Source organism: Odontomachus brunneus, unplaced genomic scaffold (genome assembly GCF_010583005.1).
Source record: "Odontomachus brunneus isolate Ranch 3 - 2012 unplaced genomic scaffold, Obru_v1 Obru_scaffold_008, whole genome shotgun sequence".
Classification (NCBI taxonomy): Eukaryota; Metazoa; Arthropoda; class Insecta; order Hymenoptera; family Formicidae; genus Odontomachus; species Odontomachus brunneus.
Genome location: NW_022639458.1, coordinates 2,116,373 through 2,140,031, shown reverse-complemented (window position 1 = coordinate 2,140,031; position 23,659 = coordinate 2,116,373). Strand labels below are relative to the sequence as shown.

The 23,659-nt window shown below is 38.3% G+C and overlaps 1 protein-coding gene across 2 annotated transcripts in view; it reads left to right on the top strand.

The window, feature by feature from the left end:
* Positions 1 to 23,659, top strand: part of LOC116854115 — a 116,100-nt gene that overhangs the window by 87,226 nt on the left and 5,215 nt on the right. For both annotated transcript variants that reach the window (XR_004380092.1, XM_032835711.1), the window contains exon 4: positions 16,498 to 16,711. Coding sequence is in view for 1 of the 2 variants with exons in the window: in XM_032835711.1 (XP_032691602.1) it covers positions 16,498 to 16,711 (214 nt within the window). In the remaining variant the exon portion in view is untranslated. The remainder of the gene's footprint in view (positions 1 to 16,497; positions 16,712 to 23,659) is intronic.

Genomic DNA, 23,659 nt, shown 5'->3' with positions numbered 1-23,659 from the left:
TTCTACAGGAAAATATTGGCGAGCGGAAAATTTGATAGAGACCGAATATAGACTTATAAACATAGAATACGCTTTCTTAAGAGAGGTTTGAAGGCGAGATTAAAGAACAGTTATATTCTCTTTCCACTATTCACAGATATTCCATCTTTGTTTAGCTTGGCTTCTATTAGAGAAAGCTAGACAAAATGTCCAATAGGTGTCAAGATAGATAAAGTTTGAATGCCTGCACTAAGAGGACATTCTTTTCTGGTCAAGTCTTCGCAACCTCTTGTAGACGCTTAGTCCATATATATAAGTCTGTATGTGGAGCCGATGTCCGACTATACAATGTTGCACGTCGCTTCTCAGCTAAAGCTGTGAAGTCTACGATGTGAACGTTTGCGAGCACGTCGGCTTTAACATGAAAATTAGAGTTATTTGTCTTGCAATTTTCAACATTATTTATAATGCATATGTATGAAGTTGAAAATTCTAGAAAACCTCCGTAAACTGTATTTATATTGCGCCTCAGAGAATCTATTCCAGAGTGTTAAAAATGAGTAATATTGTATAATACTATTGAAGATTTTTAAGGAATGCATGACATTTGATGAATGGAGCTTTCGAAAATTTTAAATATTTGTATCTCGACGAAAAATAGATATACGGATGTGAAATAAACGTCATTCTTATTCGCGCGCTGCACGTATTTGCATTAGTCGTATGTACTCTTATCACGACACATGTTCACATATGCAGTGTCGATCAAAAGCTTGAGATCACTGATAAATATTTTTATTATATCAAAATGTTTTTCAGTGATCTCAAACTTTTGACGTGCATAATACTGCATAATTATGACACGTGATATATGTGAGATGTCACTAAAATATCAAGATATGTTTAAATAGGGAAACTGAGCGTCAAAAGTTTTTCGCGTGTAAAGTATGGAATTCTATGTGTATTTTGTTGCAGGAATTTTGCATACAGACATTTCTATGTAATCTGTTATTTTTCCTTTATGGTATACGCATAATTTTGAGACTTACACTGATATTTTGGAACCAGCGTCGAACATTACGCGCAAAATTTACTCTTCGCTAATGTACAGTTGCAAATGTCCAGCCAAGGATTGGTTACCGAATTGTCACCCGACTATAAGCGAGTAGTGAGCTAATAAAGCCCGCAGTATCGGGCCGATATCGAAAATTCGATGTCTAATAATAGTTCGGCACAATAATTATTACGAAATCTTATGTGGAAAAAGAATGTTCCATTTTAATTGTACACTTCAAGTTTCTCCCAAACAAGATACTATAGAAAGTCTTTGGAAAAATCTATCAAGGTCAATTTTTTAAATGGAATTTCTCTCTCTCTTTCTCTCTCTCTCTCTCTCTTTCTCTCTCTCTTTCTTTTTCATACAGGACAAAGGAGAATATAGGACAAAAAATACAAATCAATACTGTCTTTGAGATATTTGAGGTTTGCGATTAAAATGGGATACCCTATATAAAATTCTTCGAAATATTGCTCATGTTATATGCTCATGTTAATCTATATTCATTCTGTGGATATCTACGTCAAGACGGTATAGTAAAATACGGGATAAAATATCGCAAGACCGTTGAAATGTTTTTTCTCTTTTTGCGACTGGTCGAGAAGGACGTTATTTGCATTCTCGAATTTTAAGTAAAATGCATTGTATGCCAGGCGCAAGCGCCAGTTGGCTAGAAAGTGGAACGCACATTCCGTGTGAAACATACATATCATAACGCAACGTGAATTAAGAGTGATCTGCAAAAAGTAGTACTTTGAATGTACACACATATATTATTTACATGTGGTCAATGAGACGGCGTTGCATACATACATACGTATAAACACACACATACGTATGAGAATGCAACGCGTCGTGCGATGGTCGAGAAAGAGAATCCACCACTCGACGAAATGCATATTTCACGATGGCGCGAATGAAGTGCGCTTGGCAATAAAAAGAAAGAAAGGAAAACATATTGCAACAGAGGTCAGGCGGGCTCTGATGCGAATTAATCTTAGATAAGGAAATGTATTGGAAGTGACTGCAAAGTGAGGTGGAAAATTCACAAAGCGAGGGTGCAATTATTGTCCATTTATATCGGCAATAAAATTGGTCCTTTAAAGCTTAATGAAGTGTCACGTAACGCTATTAAGTGCGAACGAACCTTACATCTACTATCGACTCGAAGGGTACCTCTTCATGGAAGTACATTCCACATACATTAGGCTTCTTTAATTCTCCCCGTACGGAACAGCCTCGGGGAGAAATTACTCCGGGGGTGGATTGGAGATACGGAAGGGCGTTATTATACCTGAGCAGCGTTGGTTACAAGTACGAGGTCTTGTATTTATCGCGGCAGTTTGGGAATAGAGGGATGAACGGAGAATGAGCGCGCCTTGGAGGGAAATTGGTGCTGAGACGGATAATGTAGCCCTTAATTAATTATTTTATTGTCTTACACGAGGCTTTTTGAGCTGGGCAAAAATCGTTCCCATTAATTAATTCGTAGTATCGATTTGTTCCTTTTACGAGGTCGTTGCGGCTTAATATGTTTCTATAACGCGATAATTAATTATACTTAATAGAGTATTAAATTGCGCTAATATCATTGCGTAACGAATTACGATATCGATGCCGTTATTAATTAATTGGCAAACTGCGCGAATTAAATCAATAGCTCTTGTATGTGTGTTTTATTTAAAAGTTTTCCTACAATATCCCTATAACTGTCTCTGTAGATATATGCTCTATACTTGCAATGAAAATCATATAAAATTTTAGAAATAATATATGTATATGCTTTTTAAAGATAATATCACAATATTAGTCATTTATCTTACAGTTTAATAATTCATATCATAATTATAATTTGCGTTCTCTCTCAAATTGAAAAAAATTTTGACTATCATGAACATTGATAATTAATCTTATCAGTAGAACTAATTCGGGGTAAAAAATTTTAAAAATTTTAAATAAAAAATTCGAGTTTTATATATATATATATATATATATATATATATATATATATAAACCGTTCTTAAAGAGTTCAAAAGTTGTAAAAGGTATGAATCAATTTTGATTAAATATTTCTATATACCTATTGTATGATCCTATTCTAATGTTCTAACGATATTTGAAGTCGGCACCTAACTGATTAAGTCAATAATCATATGTTTTTATTATTTATTTCTCTACAGTTAGTTAACTACTTAATCTATCTTTTTCGTGCTGACTTCTAATATTAGAATATTATAGAATTATAAGCATATAGGAATATTGAGTCAAAGTTATTAAATTATCTTTTAGGACTCTTGAAATTTTTGAAGATGATTTATTTATGTTAAAAAAGTTTTATATTTCGTACTTTTTAATTATTTAATAGAAATTTATTTTCTAAGAAAAATTTTCTTTGTGAAGTCGATTGAAAATTCAAAAATATAAGTGTAATATAAATGCTATAATACAAAAATATTCCGATACACAATTTGTCCTCTCCCTCTCGGTCAGTTAGGTCACTATATTTGATCGTCCGAAAAAATCTTTTCGAGAGCATCTGGAGAGTATTCGGATGCACGCGCGACTGCAATCCAATCGAAGCTAAGAGCGGTTTAAGAAGAAGCGAGTCATCATTAACAGCGCGTGCTAAATACACTCTGTCGTTTCCGCCGCCGGTGAATGCGTATATTTATCACTATACTTCGGAAACAAAGCAGGAGAGGGAATAGCGCGTTCATGTGTACATGCTGGTACGGACTTTGTTAGCCGATGCGGTCGTGCCGGCGGTAGATCGATTTCAATTGGTTGATTGTACTATGCATTCTCGGATTTCTCCTCATGGCCCGACGAGTTAATTTATTTTATTCCCCGTAGTTCTAACCTCCTTCAGCCTCTCCCATTCCGATCCTCTCCCCATCACTTTCCGGCGTGTGGCGTTTATCGTTCGAGGTGTCATTTGCCTCGTTCGTACGTGGAAACGTACTGAACGCGCATTGGGAGAAAGAGAGAGAGGGGAGAATTATGCGTGACCGGATTAACGAACGCGTCGCTGAATTCCACCTTGGTGCATTTTCGCGAGATCCACGACTCATTCTTGCCGGATATCCGTCGCAGACGGGCTCATTAATCAAGCCGAGCGATACAATCGATTAGAATATGGGCGTGGTTGTTTCAACTCCTTCGTGTTGTGCAGGCGCGCTTACGGTATCTTTTCCTAAATTTATCTCCCTCGCGAATTCCTTCGGTAATAAATATCTGCTGTCCTATAACGGGGAAATATGTACCGCGACGGATGACATGATATTTGTTTTACCGCGCTCACCCGGAGCTGGGCCAGGGCAGGGACCGCGGCGAAGGGGAGGGACGGAGGGAAAGAGAGATTGTATCTGGAAGCTGTAAAGTGCAGGGTGTATTTATCACTTCGCTAAAGCAGCTTAATGATCCGTAGAAGCTCGTACCGAACGGAATCCTCCTGCGCGCGGCGCACTATCCTGCTGTCTGAGGGACATTAACATGCCAACTGAACTACTTGTAGACAAAATATTTACCAAATGGGCGAGCGCTTTTAATCGAAAACTTTGTAATAATGCCCGTGGGTGGCTCTGATTATATCCGCGGGAGGCGCGACGACATTTCCGGACGAGTAATGGCCATATGAGTGCGAAGTTTCCGGTCGATTTCGGCGTGCGATAACGATTTTCATTCGCGCTCTTTTCACAGATATAATCCGCGAAATCTGTAGTCACTTGCACAATATAATTCTCTTTCAACTAGAGTGGAACGTCGATTATATTATCCGTATTCTAATCGCATCTGAATCCAGTCGTTAAACGAATTTCCATAATCAAGGAACGCAGAGATGCTGCTCAGTCTTTGACTAAACCTTCTCTTTGACGCAAACTCCGGGTTGAATTGCATTTTCATTTTTATTTCACTTTTGATTTTCTTTCATTCTTTCTCTCTTTCTCTCTTACTCTCGACCCATAAAGTGAATAGGAGAGTTATTCGTCTCTAGGCACTTTCAGTAACTTTGCATATCTTCTTACTCTAAAATTTCTAAGGTTTTATATGTATTCCAAAAAATATTTAGTATAGTAAGGGTACTTTTGAGACTCAGTAGCGACATAATTCATTAATTACTATAAGAATAGTAATCGACTTTTGACACGAGTAATCTTTCTATTCATCTAACGTTTATTTTTTATATAGGTGAGGTAAATGAAAATGTGTTTTTCTTTATATATTGCTTATTTCAATAATTTTTCAAATTACTTTAGTCTATTTCATTAATGTGATATTTTTTAATTTTGAGGCCGGATATATGAGAACAGTTAATGAAGTTCTTGCAGATTATGTTTCTTTTCCACGATTTTTTTTGTCTTTCACTTTTTTTATTTTTATATAATGCGTAAAGATACGTAAAGATGCAGTTTTTTACCCTCGTTTTCTTACATAAAAATAGATAATTTTCATATGTCAAAATAATTGGATTTTTTTCAAGATACCATAATATATCCTATTATTAATTGTTATAGTTTTAAATGTGAAACCTCAGAAACTCCTTTTCTTACGAAAAATTTTACGAAAAAGATATAATCTTTTAAACGAAGTAGCTTTTTGTAAATTCTTGTAATTCAAAAAATTTAAAAAACACGCATTTTTTCTTTATTTTCTTTAAGTGACCTTTTGATGTGTTAGTTAAAGTTTGAAAGAAGCTTCAATTAATGAATTTTTCAGAAATTCTTCAACAATTTTGAGTTGACGAAAAAGTCATTGGACATAAGTGACTTCTCTATTCCTGTTAAGATCCCGAAAATGTCTATTCATCGTGAATCGAACTAATTAACCGAAGCGGATCAATACGCTCGTCATCATGCTTTGTTTCCATTCACGTGAAAAGAATAGCTTTGAGTTTTTCTCAAATAATTTTACAGCGTTTCTTAAGACGGGAAAGATTGAAAACGCATCCGGGACTAGACACGATAAGCCCCAAATGCGCCATCAATGGATCTTCTTTCGAACGCGAACAAAATTGCAGCCGATGGCTATGTAATACTCTTCTCGCGGCTGCTTGCCCTTCAAGGTGTGTGACGCCTCGTCGTAATCGCGTTCGATACGCTTTTCACGGAACGTGCATCACGTTTGACGCGTTAAGCGCGTCTCGATCACTTACTACATCATCGACTCGTGCCGCGCCGCTCGTCTCGGATTTGCCGTAAGCCGCTTTAAATTTCCGCGACGACACGTTGGCTCTCCGTCACCGAGCCTCGCGAAAACACCTCGCCCCGGCTCATAATTAGTCGAAAATCGAATTTGCCGCTTAATGAATCTCCCATTACGCGCAGCGGCGTTATTAGTGCGCTCGCTTTTCGAGCTCGGTGCAACGTCGATTTCGGCCGGTTCAATTCGTCCATCTGTCCCGAGGGGCCGCCACCACCACTACCAGCACTATTACTGCCGCCGCAGTTTCGACAATCGGATCCGGAAAGCATGCAAGAAGAATCTACCGATGGCCATTTCCTATCTATTCGTTCCCTATCTAGCCACCTAGTTCTCTTGTCTTGGTATGCATCTCCTGTTTTCTCCGGCCGCGCCACCGACCGATTCTCCTCGAACGCGAGCAACGCGCGATCGTTCTCTCACTCTTTCTCTTACGCGCAGCAGCTTCCTCTTTTGAAAGGCTTTTAAACAACCTTCACCGTCCTCTCCCGGCTTTCTCCATAAAAGGCTCCGCGAAGAAAATATCCACAGACAGCGAGTAAACATTCGAAGCCTCATCTCGGAAATTGCGCGAACCTGTTCGGGGCTGCGATGCCAGCTTCAGCGTCGCGGCTACTCGACGTTGGGTTGAAGAGAAATTGGCCGGGTGGATAGTAGTTTAGGAAATAAGGCAGATAGGGAAAAGTTACGGGGGCCTCGTTTCAGGGCGTACCCGATCTTATCGCAGTAAAAAAATGTCTCCTCGTTCCTTCCGGGTCTCACGGTCCATTCCGGCTGTCTGCAGGCTGTGTCGCGACAGTTACCAGTAACTCTATCGTCGGGACGCATTTTCATATTTTCCGTCTAAGTATCGTGCGCGTAACCTCCCCCTTAGAGAAATTTAATTCTAAGGATTATTAAGAAATTTTCAATGATTAAATACTGACAATATTTCAGTATCGATATTTTATACTACATATATACATACATATATACATTCAAACATCGCTGAAAAGTTCACACAGTACATTATTATAAATTAAATATATATTGTATTTTATTTTCTAAAATTCAAAATCAAAGAAAATAGAAATTAAAAGAGAAAGAAATCTAGATATGCTTATTTAAAAAAGGATCCGCCTTGGAAAGAATCGCGCAGTCACTTTAAATTACCACTAAAAAGGTTAATCACAGCTATTATGTACTAATTACTGATGCAAAACATTGCTGTATTATTTCGAAATATCAGTAACGCGACGATTTAAGTATTCAAAATTATATTAGCCACTATTAATAAAACAACTATAATTTAGCAACAGTAATTTATTATTAATCATCCAGTAATACTTTCTGTAAAAGTACTTAATCACTGCCACTTTAAACAACAAGCTACTTTTGATCAGTATAAACTGTGTAATTGAAACACTAGAAACAATGATTAACAACAGTACTTTTAATACTCAAAATGTGTAATTAATCTAATTTACTAGTACAAAACTTCTGTAAAGGTCGCAAAAGTAAAACTGGTATAGCGGAGCACGAGAGCTGGCAACGAGGTGTTACAATTGATCAATATAATCTGTTTTGTTTCAGATTCACACGGAATTTATATGTTACGTTCGATTCCGATGGGAATTGCAGTTTGTATTTACGAGTTTGAAATTTCTGTTTGTATTTATTAATTCAGGCACGTCAACATAAATTATTTGATCCAAATATCGCTATAGATGTGTTCATTTGTGAAATCCGTGCCGCAATATTATTTGTCTTAATAAACATCGGTGATCTCGTTGTGTTTTTTGTTCCAATAACAGATAAGCCGACGAATAAATTTTGACTGGTCTAAGATATTGGGACGGAGCATTTTATTGAGACGAGATCTCGATCAAAACTCAGAATAGACTACTCTGCGAAGTGATTGGAAAACTTGCATCTGAAATTGTTTGCGGAATCAGGCTAAGAGACTCAGCTTGAGGTCTCACTCTAAGCCGGTGAAGTTCATTATTGAGTCCCGGGCCTTCGTTAAATAGCTCAAATACCTTTTTCGTTTCGATGGCGGCGGAAAGAAAAAGTCGATTTTGCTCAGAGGGAGCCGCGAATAGTAATAATGTTCTTTCGATTAATTCGCTTTCGTAATTCGCACTACGTGTTATCGAATCAAAACAATTATCGGAATGACCGTAATGCATGAAGTTGAGATTACTGTTATACATTGTTATTAGTGTAGAAGTGTAGACTGTTTTGGCAAAGAGAGGAAATCTGGTAGAATATTCCTGTCAGAAATTTAGCTGTAATAATGAAAATACTCCTTTCTCACTGTGCAAATATTTTGCATATCAAATATCGTGCAATTCGCATGTTTGTTCGCGTGCGTCGACCTAATTTGTGAAAAAGTATAATTATACTATATGTTAACATTGCGTCGAAACAGCTGAACTCGATCGACAATCCAAGCGAATCGGTGATCGATATTAAACGCTTCTCGAATTGAATGGGGCAGCGTGTAACAATAACGCTGTTCACGATTATGTTGCGTGAAACAGCAAGGCCGTCATGCTGACAATAACAATTTCTGTCATTCACATTAATATATCTCACTGACGTCTTCCGACAATTTCGTAATCATTGCCTAAGCGGCACCTACATCCATGTCACTCAAGTCACAGTGACTATCCGTCAAGATTTTACTGCTAGTTGCAATACGAATGGCTTTTCTTGGCTTGAAATTAGATTTGAAACGCACGAACGCAATAAATTAATTTTCCAGCCATTGTATTCTCGAGTTGACAGTTTAAAACGATTGTATCAAATTAATAGAAATATAGACTGTTTTAGTTTCTTTTTATACATCCCTTTCTCTTCCCGTTTATCGCTCCCGAGACGAGATTTTAGCTCTATTTTCGATTTAAACTTTCTAACATCTGTGTATTCTGAAGGATCAATATATGCTTAATATACATGGAAACTGAAGTTTTATTTAACGCCTCTAAATGACAGAAAACGTATAAAATATTACTTGTAAGTTTTAAAGCTTTACCTCTCGACAAAGCTGATAAGTTAAATAGAATCAAAAGAAATTGATATAGACTTAATAGTGTCAAAGTGGGCGGCAAATAAAACGATGAGATTGAAGGCAGGACCGAAATTTCGATTCTACTATGATCAATATACATGGAAACTGAAATCCTACTTAGTAACTCTAAGAAGATTTTTCAGTAGCAGTTTGAACGTAGATTTAACTTTAAACTCCATTCTATAACAAAGTGTTTGACGCATTTAAACAGAGTTTAAACTGAAATCTAAGTTTAAGCTACTATCGAAAAAATACTATTGAAAAATCAGTCTAAATGGCAGAAAATGTACAAAATGCCACTTGTAAGTTCTAAAAAGAACCTCTCGGCAAAGCTAATAGGTTAAATAGAATCAAAAGAGATTACTATAGACATGAGAGTATCAAAGTATCAAAGGCGTTAAATAGCATATTAAGGTTGAAAATAGGATGAAAATTTTGGGAAACGGCAAAATACAACTTCTACAGCAATTTCACGCGAAAACTCAATCGCGCCCGTGATAAGAGCAAGATGCAGAGCATTCGCTCGTAACCAAGTCGAGGAGGACGGACGAATTCGTCATGGTCGAGATCGCGATAATTGCGTAGAAATGGTAATTAACGACGTCGAGGTCGTACCGGTTGATTGAAGCGCTTCGATTAAAGCTGTGTTACCGTGATGTCCACACTGATGTCCGGCCGGCAGGTGGCGTGCGATCGATGGAATTCAATTTTCCGCGAGAAAAATTTCCCTCAATCTCGTTTTAGCAGGTGCTTAGAACTTTACGGAGAATATAAAGGCATATATGGGCGAGAGATTCTATCGTCACAGACAGACCTCTTCCTTCCTTCCTTCCTTCCTTCCTTCCTTCCTTCCCGATTTCGATGGCCAATTCCGTCTATGAGCCGAGCCGTCGTTGGGCGCCGCGTTCATTGGATTATCCCCGCTGATAGCACTTCTTGTGACGGCACTGACCGTTTTTAGGCATCGGCGGATCCTTCTGAAAAACGTGAAAATGGATATTGATTATTATATTCGTCCATCATCACCTTCACATCGTACCCCTCCTCCTCTTCCCGCAACCAAATGGCTGACCACTTTGCCGGCGATACTTGTGAAATATTCTCTTACACGTCGTACGAAGTGATGAGCTTGAGAGTGCATCATATTTACGGTGTTGCACCTGTATCTGCCGTTTCCATCCCTTAAAGGACATTGTGACATTTCGTAAAAAAGAAAAACGGACACGCGCTCGTCTCTTTCGTGTTTTTTATCAATTTTATCTGTTACGCCAGTTTTGTAATTAAGGAAATATGTCTGTAACTGTAACGAAAAATCTTTACACTGCAGAATAATGGAAATTATTAAATCTATATAACGCGCGGGTGCGGAAAAGTATTCAGTTATTAAACGCGTTTACATGTTTAAGAATGTACATATTTTGTTCGCGTTGAAACTTTAAGGAGAGAAGATATCTCTTTTGTAATACATTCAATTAAAAATGTTAAAGTACTTAAAAGAATGCTGAAGCTAAAAACTTTACCGACAGAACACTGATATTTTTCTACAAAGTTTACGTCGTATTGGTTACACAGAATTACAAATGCTTTTACGCAATAAAAGAACGTGCAAAAATAAATAGGAGCATTGCTCGATATGAGACGAAAACGAACAAAAAATTTTTAATGTAAATCTCAAGCTGTCAGTCAGCGTAATATTTGCCTAATCCAAAAGTTCCGCAGCTTGTACATACCGAAAGTGTGGATGCTCCAAACAGAAAAATTTGGAAGAATATTGCTCTACCATCTGCATTTGGAAGCTTAAGAATATCGAAAAAGTTTGCAGAAACATTTCTATACATATATGGTTAGGTTTTTATATGGTTAGGTTTTTCGTTGAATATGGTAAAACAAAGCAACACACATATTCATGCAAGTTCTGTATATACAAGAAATACGAAAAGAATAGCGTGATTATATTAGTGACGATTGTCTCTGCATTATCGACATTGTTCGAGTTCGTTATCGATTCCAGCATTCCATTAATGTTCTTATTCTTATTAAATTATTCTTATTAAATTTATTAATTTAGATGACTAAATAAGCAAACCGTACGTATATGTAAAAAATATCACACTGAGAAAAATCCTTGTAACTATATAATCACATAGAGAAATAATTATTATAAATTATGGTCAAAAAAAAACCATTTTCTTAATTAAATTTTATTATAATATGATAATAATCTTATATATATATATATATATATATATATATATATATATATATATATATATTTGTGTGTGTGTGTGTGTTTGTGTGTGTGTGTGTGTGTATTACTACTATCATTTTTATGTTAAAACAAACAAAAAATATGTTTGAGGATATTGCAGAAATAACTGCAATTTTAGTTAGATCAACCATAATTTGTTTCTGAATGCATCGAAATCTATTAATATTTTTGTTTTCGGGGATAATCGCGCTAGTAGAAAAAAATATTGTGAGTGTATTGATAAGACAGTCGATGGAATGACTATAGATTTAATAATAGAATAGAGATATCCCACAAATATGAATAAAATGAAAAGAACGATAGAGATTGGTGATGTTGATAATATTTCTAGAGACAATGCTCGAAATAGTTACTTACTTTACTTACAAAATACTATATTTCTGAGTATATCAAAGTATATTCTAAACAGTTTCAGGAATTATCAATGTTGCATATTTCTTAAGTTGTTGATACAACATAAATAAATCTAGGAACTTTTCAGCATATCTTTAAATATATTCTGAGAAATATACGGAAAGTATTTTGGAATTTTTAAAACTTAGACTTTGGTCAGCGTTTCATTTACCAGCTCCATTTTTATTTGCACAGTTACTTATTATGCACGTCCGAATTTGATTTTTTCAAGTATTATATTTAATTGAAAATAGAGCGAGATAGAGTAGTAGTAATCTTTCTAGGTGCTTTTTTAATATTTACTCTCTCCGAGTCCAGTGCTCCTTCGGACCGAATTTAAGGTTCGTCGTAATCTATCGCTACGCCGATCATGTTTTCTTGGGCGGGGATTATTTTAAACCTTTTTACGCGGAAAGAGCTTAGAATACACTACACGATAAAACTTACAAGTGTATATCATATTGACGATGCTTTCCATGCTCTGTAGCATTTTGCAAAATACAACTTTATCAAAATAACAAGTTAATGGACCACCTAGAAAATAAACAAAATATTTTATTATTAAAACAAAAATCCAAATCTAATGGCGTACATCGCATAGATAACGGTGGATTATTGAGGGCGAACAAATCGGCCCCTCGTGTGCTTGAATCCTGCAAAATTGACTTTAAAGAGGATTAAGCACCATACAAATCGAAAGTATAGTAACAGTGCATCAAATATAAAATGCTTTGTTGTTATTATTAATATTCCTGTTATATATCAAATAATCGCACTGCATCGGATGTTTATATATGATACTTAATTTATAATAACAACACCGACCATAGAGGATAAAAGCATGCAAACCGAGTCGAGGGACGCGCGCGTGGAATAAAAGAGTTGGTCACATTCAGCTCCAGCCGGCCATTTCTCCTCGCTATTTTCCAGCGTTCTGCTCCGTAAGTTTCTCCAGAAAAATTTTTCCCTTCATTTCCTATGTAAATTTCTTCGTACCTCTCCCTCAGTGTGTGCACGCGTACGGATATAACGCAAGCACTTTACTTCTCTGTTTAAAGAGCGCTCTATATTTGCAGACGTTGCCTGCGTGTTAAATATACAGAGACATTCTGACTCGCCCACGAGAGATCTACTTCTCTTCCTCGGGACCTCCTCGGATAAATTGCGAAATCTGCCGTTGGGACATTTTAGAGAGTGTTTACGGCGCGATTTTTTATTGACATCAAGCACACTCGACTGATCCTGGTGTGGATCGCGATCGTAGGTGGAGCCGCTCTTTTAAGAGAAAGGAGAAGATCACTCTAAATCTCTTTAGTCTGGCACTTTAAAACGCGCAGTAAAGTTAACTATCGCGACGTCCTGTCCAGCGAACGCGACTCGTTCGCCCGGTTTTACAGTCTGCGGACTTCCGCTTAGAGAAACGCGAAAATGGATACCGGCCAAGTCGCATCAACGTAAAATATTTTCTTACGGAGATATGTCTTCCGATCGACTCCGTGGGATGTTTCTCTACGGTATATCCCTCTTGCGAGCAAACATCACCGGTTTATGTGGCGCGGGTAGATGCGAAACGGCGTTACCGTGCCAGAGCGAGAGCGATAACACTCGAAAGGTCAAACAATTGTGGAAGTTTAATTTCTGCCGCATGCTGCGCAATACATTTCTGTTTGAACATATTTCCTGATGGTTGTAATTGCGAGCTATTGCTTATGGGTTTGCGTAGTAATCTGTCTTGGCAGGAGCTGAAGTGACAGTACAAAGAACGCGATCCATTAAACGCTACAAATTTTATGAAGCGCCATATGGACATAGCTTTTATTTTAAGCGTTTCAAGTGTAAGGTCTTAATTAATATTTTTCATACCATCATACCTTACAGGCTAACATTTGCATTTATTACTTTACTGTTTCAACAACGAGATTGTGGTATATAATAGAAAATTTTTAGTATCTTTAAATCTTCGAAGAATTATAAATACTTTCTTTTCTTTCATCTGAAAGATATTTCAAAGATGTATAATCAAATTTGATGAAAATGTAAGAAAAATGTTATTCTATATATTTCTATATATTAGTGCAGAAAACATGAATACAGCCTATGTGAAATTGTCAAACACAACGAATTCATGGCTAAATTATCAATAAGTCATTATCTTACAATAGTTTCACCGTAAGTAATCGTCACTTTGAACGGTAACTTTATATTTTTACACACGACACACACAACTAGAAATGAATATGTTCGGTTGAAAATTTTTAGTAACTCTCGATCTAGAAAATAGCTAAGCATATCTGAATCCTGGTGCGAAATTTTAAGCATACGGAGGTGCGTCGTGACGCATTTGGCGGAGTGAAGAACGACGACTCGGACAGACGAAGTAACTTGCGGTGCACATACTTCTTCATTTCTATAAGTAGAAAATGTTTTATGTATCGCGGTACTTTTTATCTCCGTGGCAGATATATACTTTTATTTGCGGTAAGAGACGGTAACGTGACAAAGGGAGTAGAAAAAAGAAAAAAAATATATACATATATATTGTATATATGTACGTATATATGTATGTATATATGTATGTATGTATGTGTACGTGTATGTGTTATTGAGGGGATCTGGCGTCTTTGGAGTTCACGATCAATTCCGGTCACGAGTCCTACAATCATCTCGCGGTACAGTCGTCGGATTATTCTGGCTGACGGCGCTTCTTGGTAGCTTTCAGGTGGTCCGAGTCGAGCGGAAGTACGTACGATAGTTACCGGGCGTTATTGACGTGCCGTAGTTACTGACCGTCGTGTGGATGGGTATGTGTGCACGTGTGTATATGCGTACGTGTGTGTAGCGTAGTTAGCGGACGTTGCAAGTTTTCGTTAGTTACTGTCCGTTATGAGCATCCGGTACGTACTAATAGTTGTCGACGTTGAGTAGTTTATTGACGTCGCAAACTTTATAACGCCTAATTCGATGTAGGCGTACGTGCACCCTACCGATGTCGCAATCAACTGCGTTACGACAAAGGTCAGGTTAATAGACATCTTCTCGTTTCAAGTTTTCAAGCCGATTTCTCGCGTGAGACCAGCATCCGCTGGTCGCGCGGATACGCGGATTTCGCCGCGATAAAATTGATTGTGGCGCGGTAAGGCACCAAAATATAAAATCGCACGGACGTATCTCGAGCGGCGGATTTGGAAATTGTAAAACATATATGCACAGATGCACAGACTGTACTAGCAGACATAGCGATTCTTTTTACGAAGGAACGAAATTGTATTTGTGCGGGATCGTCGCGAAACGTGAAGCGTTATATCTGCGGTGATATGAAACCCAAGCGTCGCGAATAGAAGTTAGCAAAATTGCAAATACGATATTTTGCTGAAAATCTCACTAAATATTGCGAATGCGCACCGAACCGAAACGTTTGAAAACTAATTGAAAGTCAGAAAGCGTGCTTTCATTGAAGTACTTTTTTTCGAGATCTCCCGCTAAAAATTTACGCAAGCTGCTAGAACCACTGTTGGTAAACTCGCAGGATCTATGTGCGCACACTCGCTGGGGAAAGGCAAATTTTTCTTTTTGAATTACACGCGCATCGCTGTAATAACTATTATAACGTCACTGCACTAAATTTGCGAGTGTTAGAGCATTATTTGGCGTAGAGAATAAAAGACAAAAACAAACGCAATCTCGCGTTTTATTCATCGTCCGCCATTAACCCATTTTTACAAAATGGATGCTAAATTTCGCCACATTTCCTGAGATGTTCCGAGCACGTGAGACATCTCTACTTTATTTCCGGGGGTGATATTTTCAGGGCGATAGGGGTGTACATACAGAATTAAGGCATGGACCATTAATGTATAACGGGTATTCTCGGTTGCGAAGCCAGCAATAGTTACGCGCGGTAGTTACTGTTTGTATTCTACGGACATATCAGTAGTTGCAGATTGCCATGTCGAGCAGTAGTTACTAACCGTTATGAACGGGCAGTGATTACTGTTCATTATACACGGACAGTAGTCACGACTGTTATGGCTAACAGTGACAGCTATGTTGCCAATCTATACTCCAATTACCGTGTTATACGAAAGCCATGTCAACGTTCTTCTCTCTTTTTGTTTTTTTTTTTTTTTATTTTCATCAGTATCTCTGTAAACCCGGTCGAAAACGTGCGGTCTAGAATTTCAAAAAGTACAAATAACTAAAAGAAACAAGACAAATTAATAAACATGAAGTAGTATGTTTTCCTAATGTACATAATTAATTTTTCTCGCGCGGGCATGTGTGTGCGGCCATTTAATTTGCATCATATTAAATTTTAGTGGTAGATATCAAGACTTCTCTAAATGAATACGGAAATTACTAGAGAATGGAAATTGTTACACGCGATTTAATGAAAACTCGATTTTTCGTCAAGCGGGCGGGAAAGATTTCGCTCGAATTATTTCAAACGAAATTTGTCACCGAAGACATGTCCATTCTCCCGTCTTGCGGGTGATTAATTGGAACGTCCTGGCTAGTAAATTCTTCTTTGCTTTTTTGCTGGTTTTGCAGGTGTCGTGGATCAAGCGGAAGAACGTACAGGAGTTACTGACCGTAGGACTGACGACGTACGCCAATGACGAGCGGTTTCAGACAAGTCATTTCCAACACAGCGAGGACTGGACTCTTCAAATAAAATACGTTCAACCGAGGGATGCCGGGTTGTACGAGTGCCAAGTGTCTACTCATCCGCCCACGAGTATATTCATGCTTCTCGTGGTCGTTGGTAAGAGTAAAATTTAATCAGGGAGTTAATTATCAATTATATACATTCAGCCGCGTTCTCTTATTACTCGTGAGGCTCAGATCGCGTTCCTTTGTCATTCTAACTCGTATTTTCTCGAGCAAAGGATCCCGCGGATGGTAACGAATGTTCCGCGCGTTTGAGGCAGAAAGTTACGCTTTACACTGAAGAAGTTTTCATAGCGAAAATATTCACTTCGTAATTAACGGCACCGGCATTTTCATTTGGTAATTTTTAACATTTTTGTTTTCGTGTACGCTCATAAACAGATGCGAGTTGGCCGAATAATGAAAAACTATTTCTCTCTACTTTCCCTCTCCTTTCTCTGCTTTCCTCCTCTTTCCCGCTCTTTCTCAGCAAAACTTGAATAATGTTTCGATGGGAGGAAAATCGGGACACGTTCGCAATAGGGGTAGATTTGTAAGATGCTTTGTATGGATATTTATCGTGAGAGAAACGATGGAAACAGAAAAGCAAAATGTTCTTTTTAGGACATAGGTACATTTTTCTGAGTTTCATTTAAAATCGGAAAAATGTTGCAGAGAGGAAAATCTGATTTGCAGCCGACTAAATTTTCAAGCGTCTCGAAATTTCGTACTGACATCCTCCGTCGTGAATGAATAAATTTAAGTAACGTTATTAATTAAAATGAGTTATTAATTAGTTTTCTACATCTGTATGATATTATTTTGTGCAATAAAAATAATTCCTACTTATGAAATGATTGATATCGCGAGAAACTAAGCCAATATCTCTACAAATGAGGTTAAGATCACACACGTCAACTCGCTGTGACGGATATGGTATGGGATAAGATCCACTTGACGTTGCAAACGCTTCAAAGCACTGTATAGACCAATTTTCCTCTACACATCCTAAAATGTTTACGGTCCCAAACGGATTGTACTCACAATTTAGCACAATATCGGAAATGATAGATTCATATCCTAATCCTAAAGAACCTAAAAATTAATTATATCAATGTAAATATAAAATAACTAAAATCCCATATTCTAGATTTCTTCTAAAATAAGACAACAACAACAAATCATATTTATTAGAATATAGTTTTAAACGATGAAACGTTTTTCAAGCTTCACGAATGTATATGTTATGTATGTTGCTAACCTATCTTGGGTTGTTTGCGAATTCTATTCTGAGAGAGGCCCACAAGGAGTTGCTGCATATTTATATCTCAATCATTACAAAAAATGTACGGTTCACAAAATCGTTAATTACGTTAAATATGAGGAAATAAACATAGGGGAAACATAGGATTGTTTCTATTTCTTTTTTGCACAGCTAATCGCAGCAATTAACAAAACAAGTTAACAGAAAAAAGTTTTATCACCGAAGTTCTGAAAAATTTGTACACGTGCCCCGGTTTCCCTTACTGTTTACCAGTATTCCTCTGTATACACCACTATTCCCACTTCTTACATATTTAACTCACGCTTTGCGCAAAGTAAATACGTACGGCTCGAGCAGTACGGCACGCACAATGCATCCAAGAGTGTGTAAATATAACGCACACTGCTCTCTCGTGTGCGGTTGCATGTATGTGTATCGTATATCTTGGCTTTCTGCACAGAAAGGGGAGAAAACGTGAAGAACATCTTCACTCGTAGCCGAACAATACTTTTGTCCGTCCATTGATAAGATCTCGTCTATGAGCAAGAACTTGTCGCTTTCCTCTCTCTCTCTCTCTCTGTTTCTGTCTCCCTCTCTCTCTCTCTCTCTCTCTCTCTCTCTCTCTCTTTCTTTTGCTCTCCTGTTGCTTATACCGTCTACTTGGCTACTTCGACAATTTGTGCACTCTTCTGCGCATTTTCCAGAAGACATTCCTCGCATAACTTCTCTATCCCATTCTCGGTTCAAAGCTACGATTTAAGTGCAAGTTGGGGAAAGCCTCAGCGCGTTCCTAGCTTCGCGCGCGATCCGTCCGTGCCGTTACCTGGCGACAGGTATTTTTATTTAGATTTTATTAAGCGGCACAGGCAGGATCGATAGCGCGAAAATACTTTCCCGTTGTCGCGGGAATTTCATGAAATACGCTCTCGTCGACAGCCGCTCTCCTCTCATTCTCTTCACTCGCCCTCTCTCCTCCCTCTCCCTCTCTCCCTCCCCCTCTGCGCTGCACGCGCGGCACCCGCATATTTGCATTTAGATTCGGCTTTTTCCGGCGCGCATCTCTTATGCGCGAGGCTATCTAATTTCCTCGGGATTTCGGTGCCTTTTTTCGACGTCGCGCGCGGTATTACACGATCTCGCCACCCTTTTCCTTGGGTATTCTTTCGATATTTATGCTCGCGCGCACGACATGCACCACCGTGCTTCACCCTTTCGCCCGGCTTTGACTTTCGGCGCTCTTCATCGCTCTGGTACGTGATTTAGGAAATTCTTGCCGAGCTATAACGCCCGCCGTAGTGCCGTCAGCGTATAAGTCAATATTACTCTTCGGGAATATTTTTCCGAGCATTTTTACTGATCCGCGGAATATCTCGGAGAATTATCCGGCAGACATCGTAACATATTTCGTGCGTGTTATTTTCTTTGGGTGTTCGCTCTGGGCTCCATGGCCGTGTTCTTTGCCGAATTACGTTTACATAAGCGGGCCTTTCTTTTCTGCTCCTTTCATATTTATGTACTGTCAGACCTGGAATACATCGGATAAATTTCTACCCACTCACGATTCTCCCGATGTTCTTAGCACCTCGAGCGAAAGAGGGTGAAAACAATTTGAGATATCGAATGCGGCGGATCAGGCTCCATATTGAACGGACTGATTTTATATTACGTTGGTATCACTCGAGAGAGTGAGCGGTGGAAGTTGATGCCATAAAGTAGAATATGCGCGTTTTGAAGACGACGGCTCAACAATTCGCGAAGTATGTACTTTAACAGCCGCTACTCGAGTCTATTCTTTAGTATGAATCTTGATTGTATTATTTAACACTCTAATTATTAATTAACCGTTACTTATAGCCTGGGTGGTTTTTTGAGCGACTTTTACAGCCTTTAAACTAGAACTTTTTCGTATATATCAAAGGGTAGATCAGTAAGAAATATGAGACTCCCGTCGCGCCACTATAGTGGCTACCCGGATCGTACGATAACTTTTCTTTTAAGTTGACTTCTTCTTTTATTCAACAACGCAAAAACATCTTTTCGTAATAAAAATTGTAATAAAAATGAAAGAGCATAAATTTATTTATTTTTGGCAAGATTGTAGAACAATTATACAATAAAGTAAAAATGTCTGTGACTATTTGCATAAAGTTTAAAGTTTATTATTGTTAAAACATTAGAAATTTGTAGGATATACATATTGTACGTTTTTTATTTTTTCGAATTTTTTACTTAAAACATCGTTAATTTCTTTTTTTACTAATTTGTTTGAGAAAAGTGACGGGAATAATAATAATAATAATAATAATAAGAGGAATGGTAGTTGTATTTTACAAAATTGCTGCCGCACTACTATAGTGGTTTCCTAGATTGTAATAATTATGAACAGAATCGTTCATAAATTCAAAAGGTGCAATGCGATATAATTTATGTGAGACACGACTAAACTGTAGCGAATGTACGCGTATACGCTTTTTACATATTCCCAAGTTACATATCTCCAGTGTCCGACTTACTTTCCTACGACAAATCGCCTGTGCTCTGATTACATTTCTTCGTTTATATACGAGAGTTAATTTATGCCAAGTTGTTTATAATGCGCACTCCAATTCCTGACAGTACATATTTTATGTATGCAGCACCGTAATTTTCTCGAGATGTTGGCCCATGTTTTTGCTCGCCGGGCATCTTGGCGTTCTACACGTAGCTAAGGTCTTTTCTTTGCGTGCCTTTAATATTTATGTTTTTCCGTGCTCTGGTCCGCTGAACTCGAGGCGTTTTCACGTTGTTGACCTTTCAATCGCGCGAAAGGTTCGCGAACGGGAGACTTTCTAATGAAGCACCTGGTTGCTACACACGTGACGGGAGATCGACGGAGGCGTCTGCCTCTTCGCAAACTGTCGCTTTCATTGTTTGAGTTTGGAAGACATTCGAACGCGATCTCTTATCTTCCAAATCACAGACTCTATCTCTTAGTTAGTTCCCGAAGCAATTTCCACGGAGATTGACGAGTAAGTTCTATTTACTTTCGTTACTTGGTTCATTAAGTTTGCCCCCGGCACGAATCACAATCACGGTCGCGAGGAAAATAATTGGATTATTAACGTCGCGAGCGTAATGCCCGCGCCGGTCGTATTCGCGCGATCGCAATTCCGAGCTGCGAGGTGCGCGGGGCAGCGGCCCCGTGAAGAAAATTGAAATAAACCTGTCGAAATGTCTATATATCGGCGAGCACGACGGTTGAATAGAGAAGATCCGATTGAGGTACTAAGAATGAGAACTTAGGAAAAGGTGAGTTTAATGAAGGCGGCGAGTCGGAAGGAATCCGGCATAACTTTCGAATCAATATGATCGTGATATTGTCTTTGAAATGAAGATAGTTTTAAACTCGGCCTTAATGAGCCCTCATTAAAATACAATCGACGCGAGACGCGCCTGCGCGCTTGTTCATCTGTTCTCTAACTCCGGAGGTAAATTTCGCCCTTAGAGCGGATTACCAAGCCGCCCTCGGCGGAGCCATTCCGATCTTGATCACTCGATAGCGGCACATCGTCCTTAAGCCATGATAACCGGCGCGCAAGGGAACGCGCGCGATATTATGTTCCGCGGCACTTTATAAGCTGCCCAATTCTCTCCGTGTAACATCTCGAATTTCTAATTTACACGGGGGCTCTCAGTTTCCCATTTAATTACGCGGGTGTGCACGCTCGCGATAAGTTGCGGACGATACTTGAACGCATTGCGTTGTGCGCACGTCGACCGCCGTTATTAAACGCGGCGCTTCTTTCCACGCGCTAAGAGAGACTTTGAATTATTAACTCTCAGCGGGCCGATGCTACTTCTCCGATGATATCCTCTTCCCCTCCTCCCCTCAATCTCGTCACGTCACGCGATATTTATGCCGGTTTTATTACGCTTTTGCGTACAGAAACGGGGGTGACAGCATCCCGTTAGGAAATTAACGTTCCACGTTGGGATGCTGTTCCAATAGACGACAGTAAGCAACAACTAGGTACCTACAAACAATAGAGATCTGTCGAGTTAAAATATTTTGTGATGGAGCACAACGCTGTGAGTGTTTAACTTTCACACGATACACACGTTTTAGACCTTAATCTAACACACTGGGGTGGCTTTCAACCGCGCTTATTTACGACCCGTAAAAACGCTAATAAAAATTTATAAAAAATTAAAAAATATATTTTCAAGTCTGTAGAATGAAATTATGTAGAAATGATTGTAAATATTCACTTAAGTACTCCGTTTTACATTGCGCATGTAATGAGAAACGCGTTGAAAATATGAGTTTACATGAAAATTTGTAAAATAAATTTTTTGAAAATAAATTTAAGATATTAGTATCCTGGGATTTTTTTGTCAATATGTGAGTCTTAGAGAAAAGAATATTACATGTTTTAATTTGTCACCAATTACAATTATTTGGATACACAAAAATATGATATTTTTCAATCAAGAGACAAACAAAATAATTAATATTTTCAAGTTTATAGTGTAGCAGTATATTAATCTATTATATAACACGAATTTTATTAACATTACATTATTTACGAGAATTAATAACTATAGCTGAATCTTTCTTCCGCAATTAGAATTTGTTGGTATAGAAAACTTGTTTACATATATTATATAGACAAAAATTAATAAAAAGGCTACTTATATTTCTAATATACTTATATCTAACGTGAAGAATCAAAATAAACAATGAAAAAATATCTTTATTTTATACTTTGACGTTTTAATCTGAACATACGAGATCAAAAGTAACTCTTAGCAGAAGCAACTTTGCAATTTTTTATACTATATGATAAGCGATTTAAAATTTAATTCAGATACCGTACGATCTTGAACATTTAAATGTTAATTCAACAGTTTTTAAACCTAATATTTCTATTAATAATTATTATTTTTAGAGCATGAGCCGAAAGTCCTCACTTCACTGGTTTGTGGGTAATAAAAAATTAAAAATCATGTGAGTTCAAAGATGATCCCAGTATGTCAGATAAGGGTTCAACAATAGGGGATGAAAATTCATCACGAAAATTGGACACAAGAGACTGTAATTGAAAAATGTCGCGCTTTTCAAGAATGCTATCAAAATTCTTTGTCGCGACAGGGGTGGCCCGCGTAAATGTTCCAGCAAAGGCTGTCAAAAAATTGTTCAGGCAAGCAATGGACAAGAGGGCGCACGCTTCGGCGATTCGAAACTACATCTCCCGCAGGAACCAACGCCCATCCACTCCGCGGGAAAACCCTCAGACCGCATACGCATACACACAAACACAAACGTTTCGAATCACATCTCGACTATCGTTCGTGGCCATTCGACCGTGACAGTAGTCGGCTAGTGGTAAAAGCGTATCTGGGCTGGTGCGGGTGTTGCCGGCGTGTTTACAGTGTTCCCTCACACCTGATCCTATAATGCTCCACTAGCGGGGGCGCGCGACGTGTCAGGCTGCGTCGAGTGAAAGGGTGAAACGCGCCAGAGCGTGAGCGGACTTAAAATGCGCGCGGAGACCGCCGTCGTTACGCCCTCGCGAGATACACCGCAAAACGTGAGTCATCCCGACAGTATTTCTCAAAGTCAGAATCATGGTGCACGGAGGCACTGTTACTACATCCTCGGTCAAAATTCTACTCCAGCCAAAATGTAACAGCATGTAATAAATGCAGCTATGGATTACGGCGTTGTTATGTTATCAGAATCAAAAAGCGGCTTTCTCAGTTTTTAAGTCACATCGCGAGTCATTGAGAGAGAGAGAGAGAGAGAGAGAGGGATAGAGA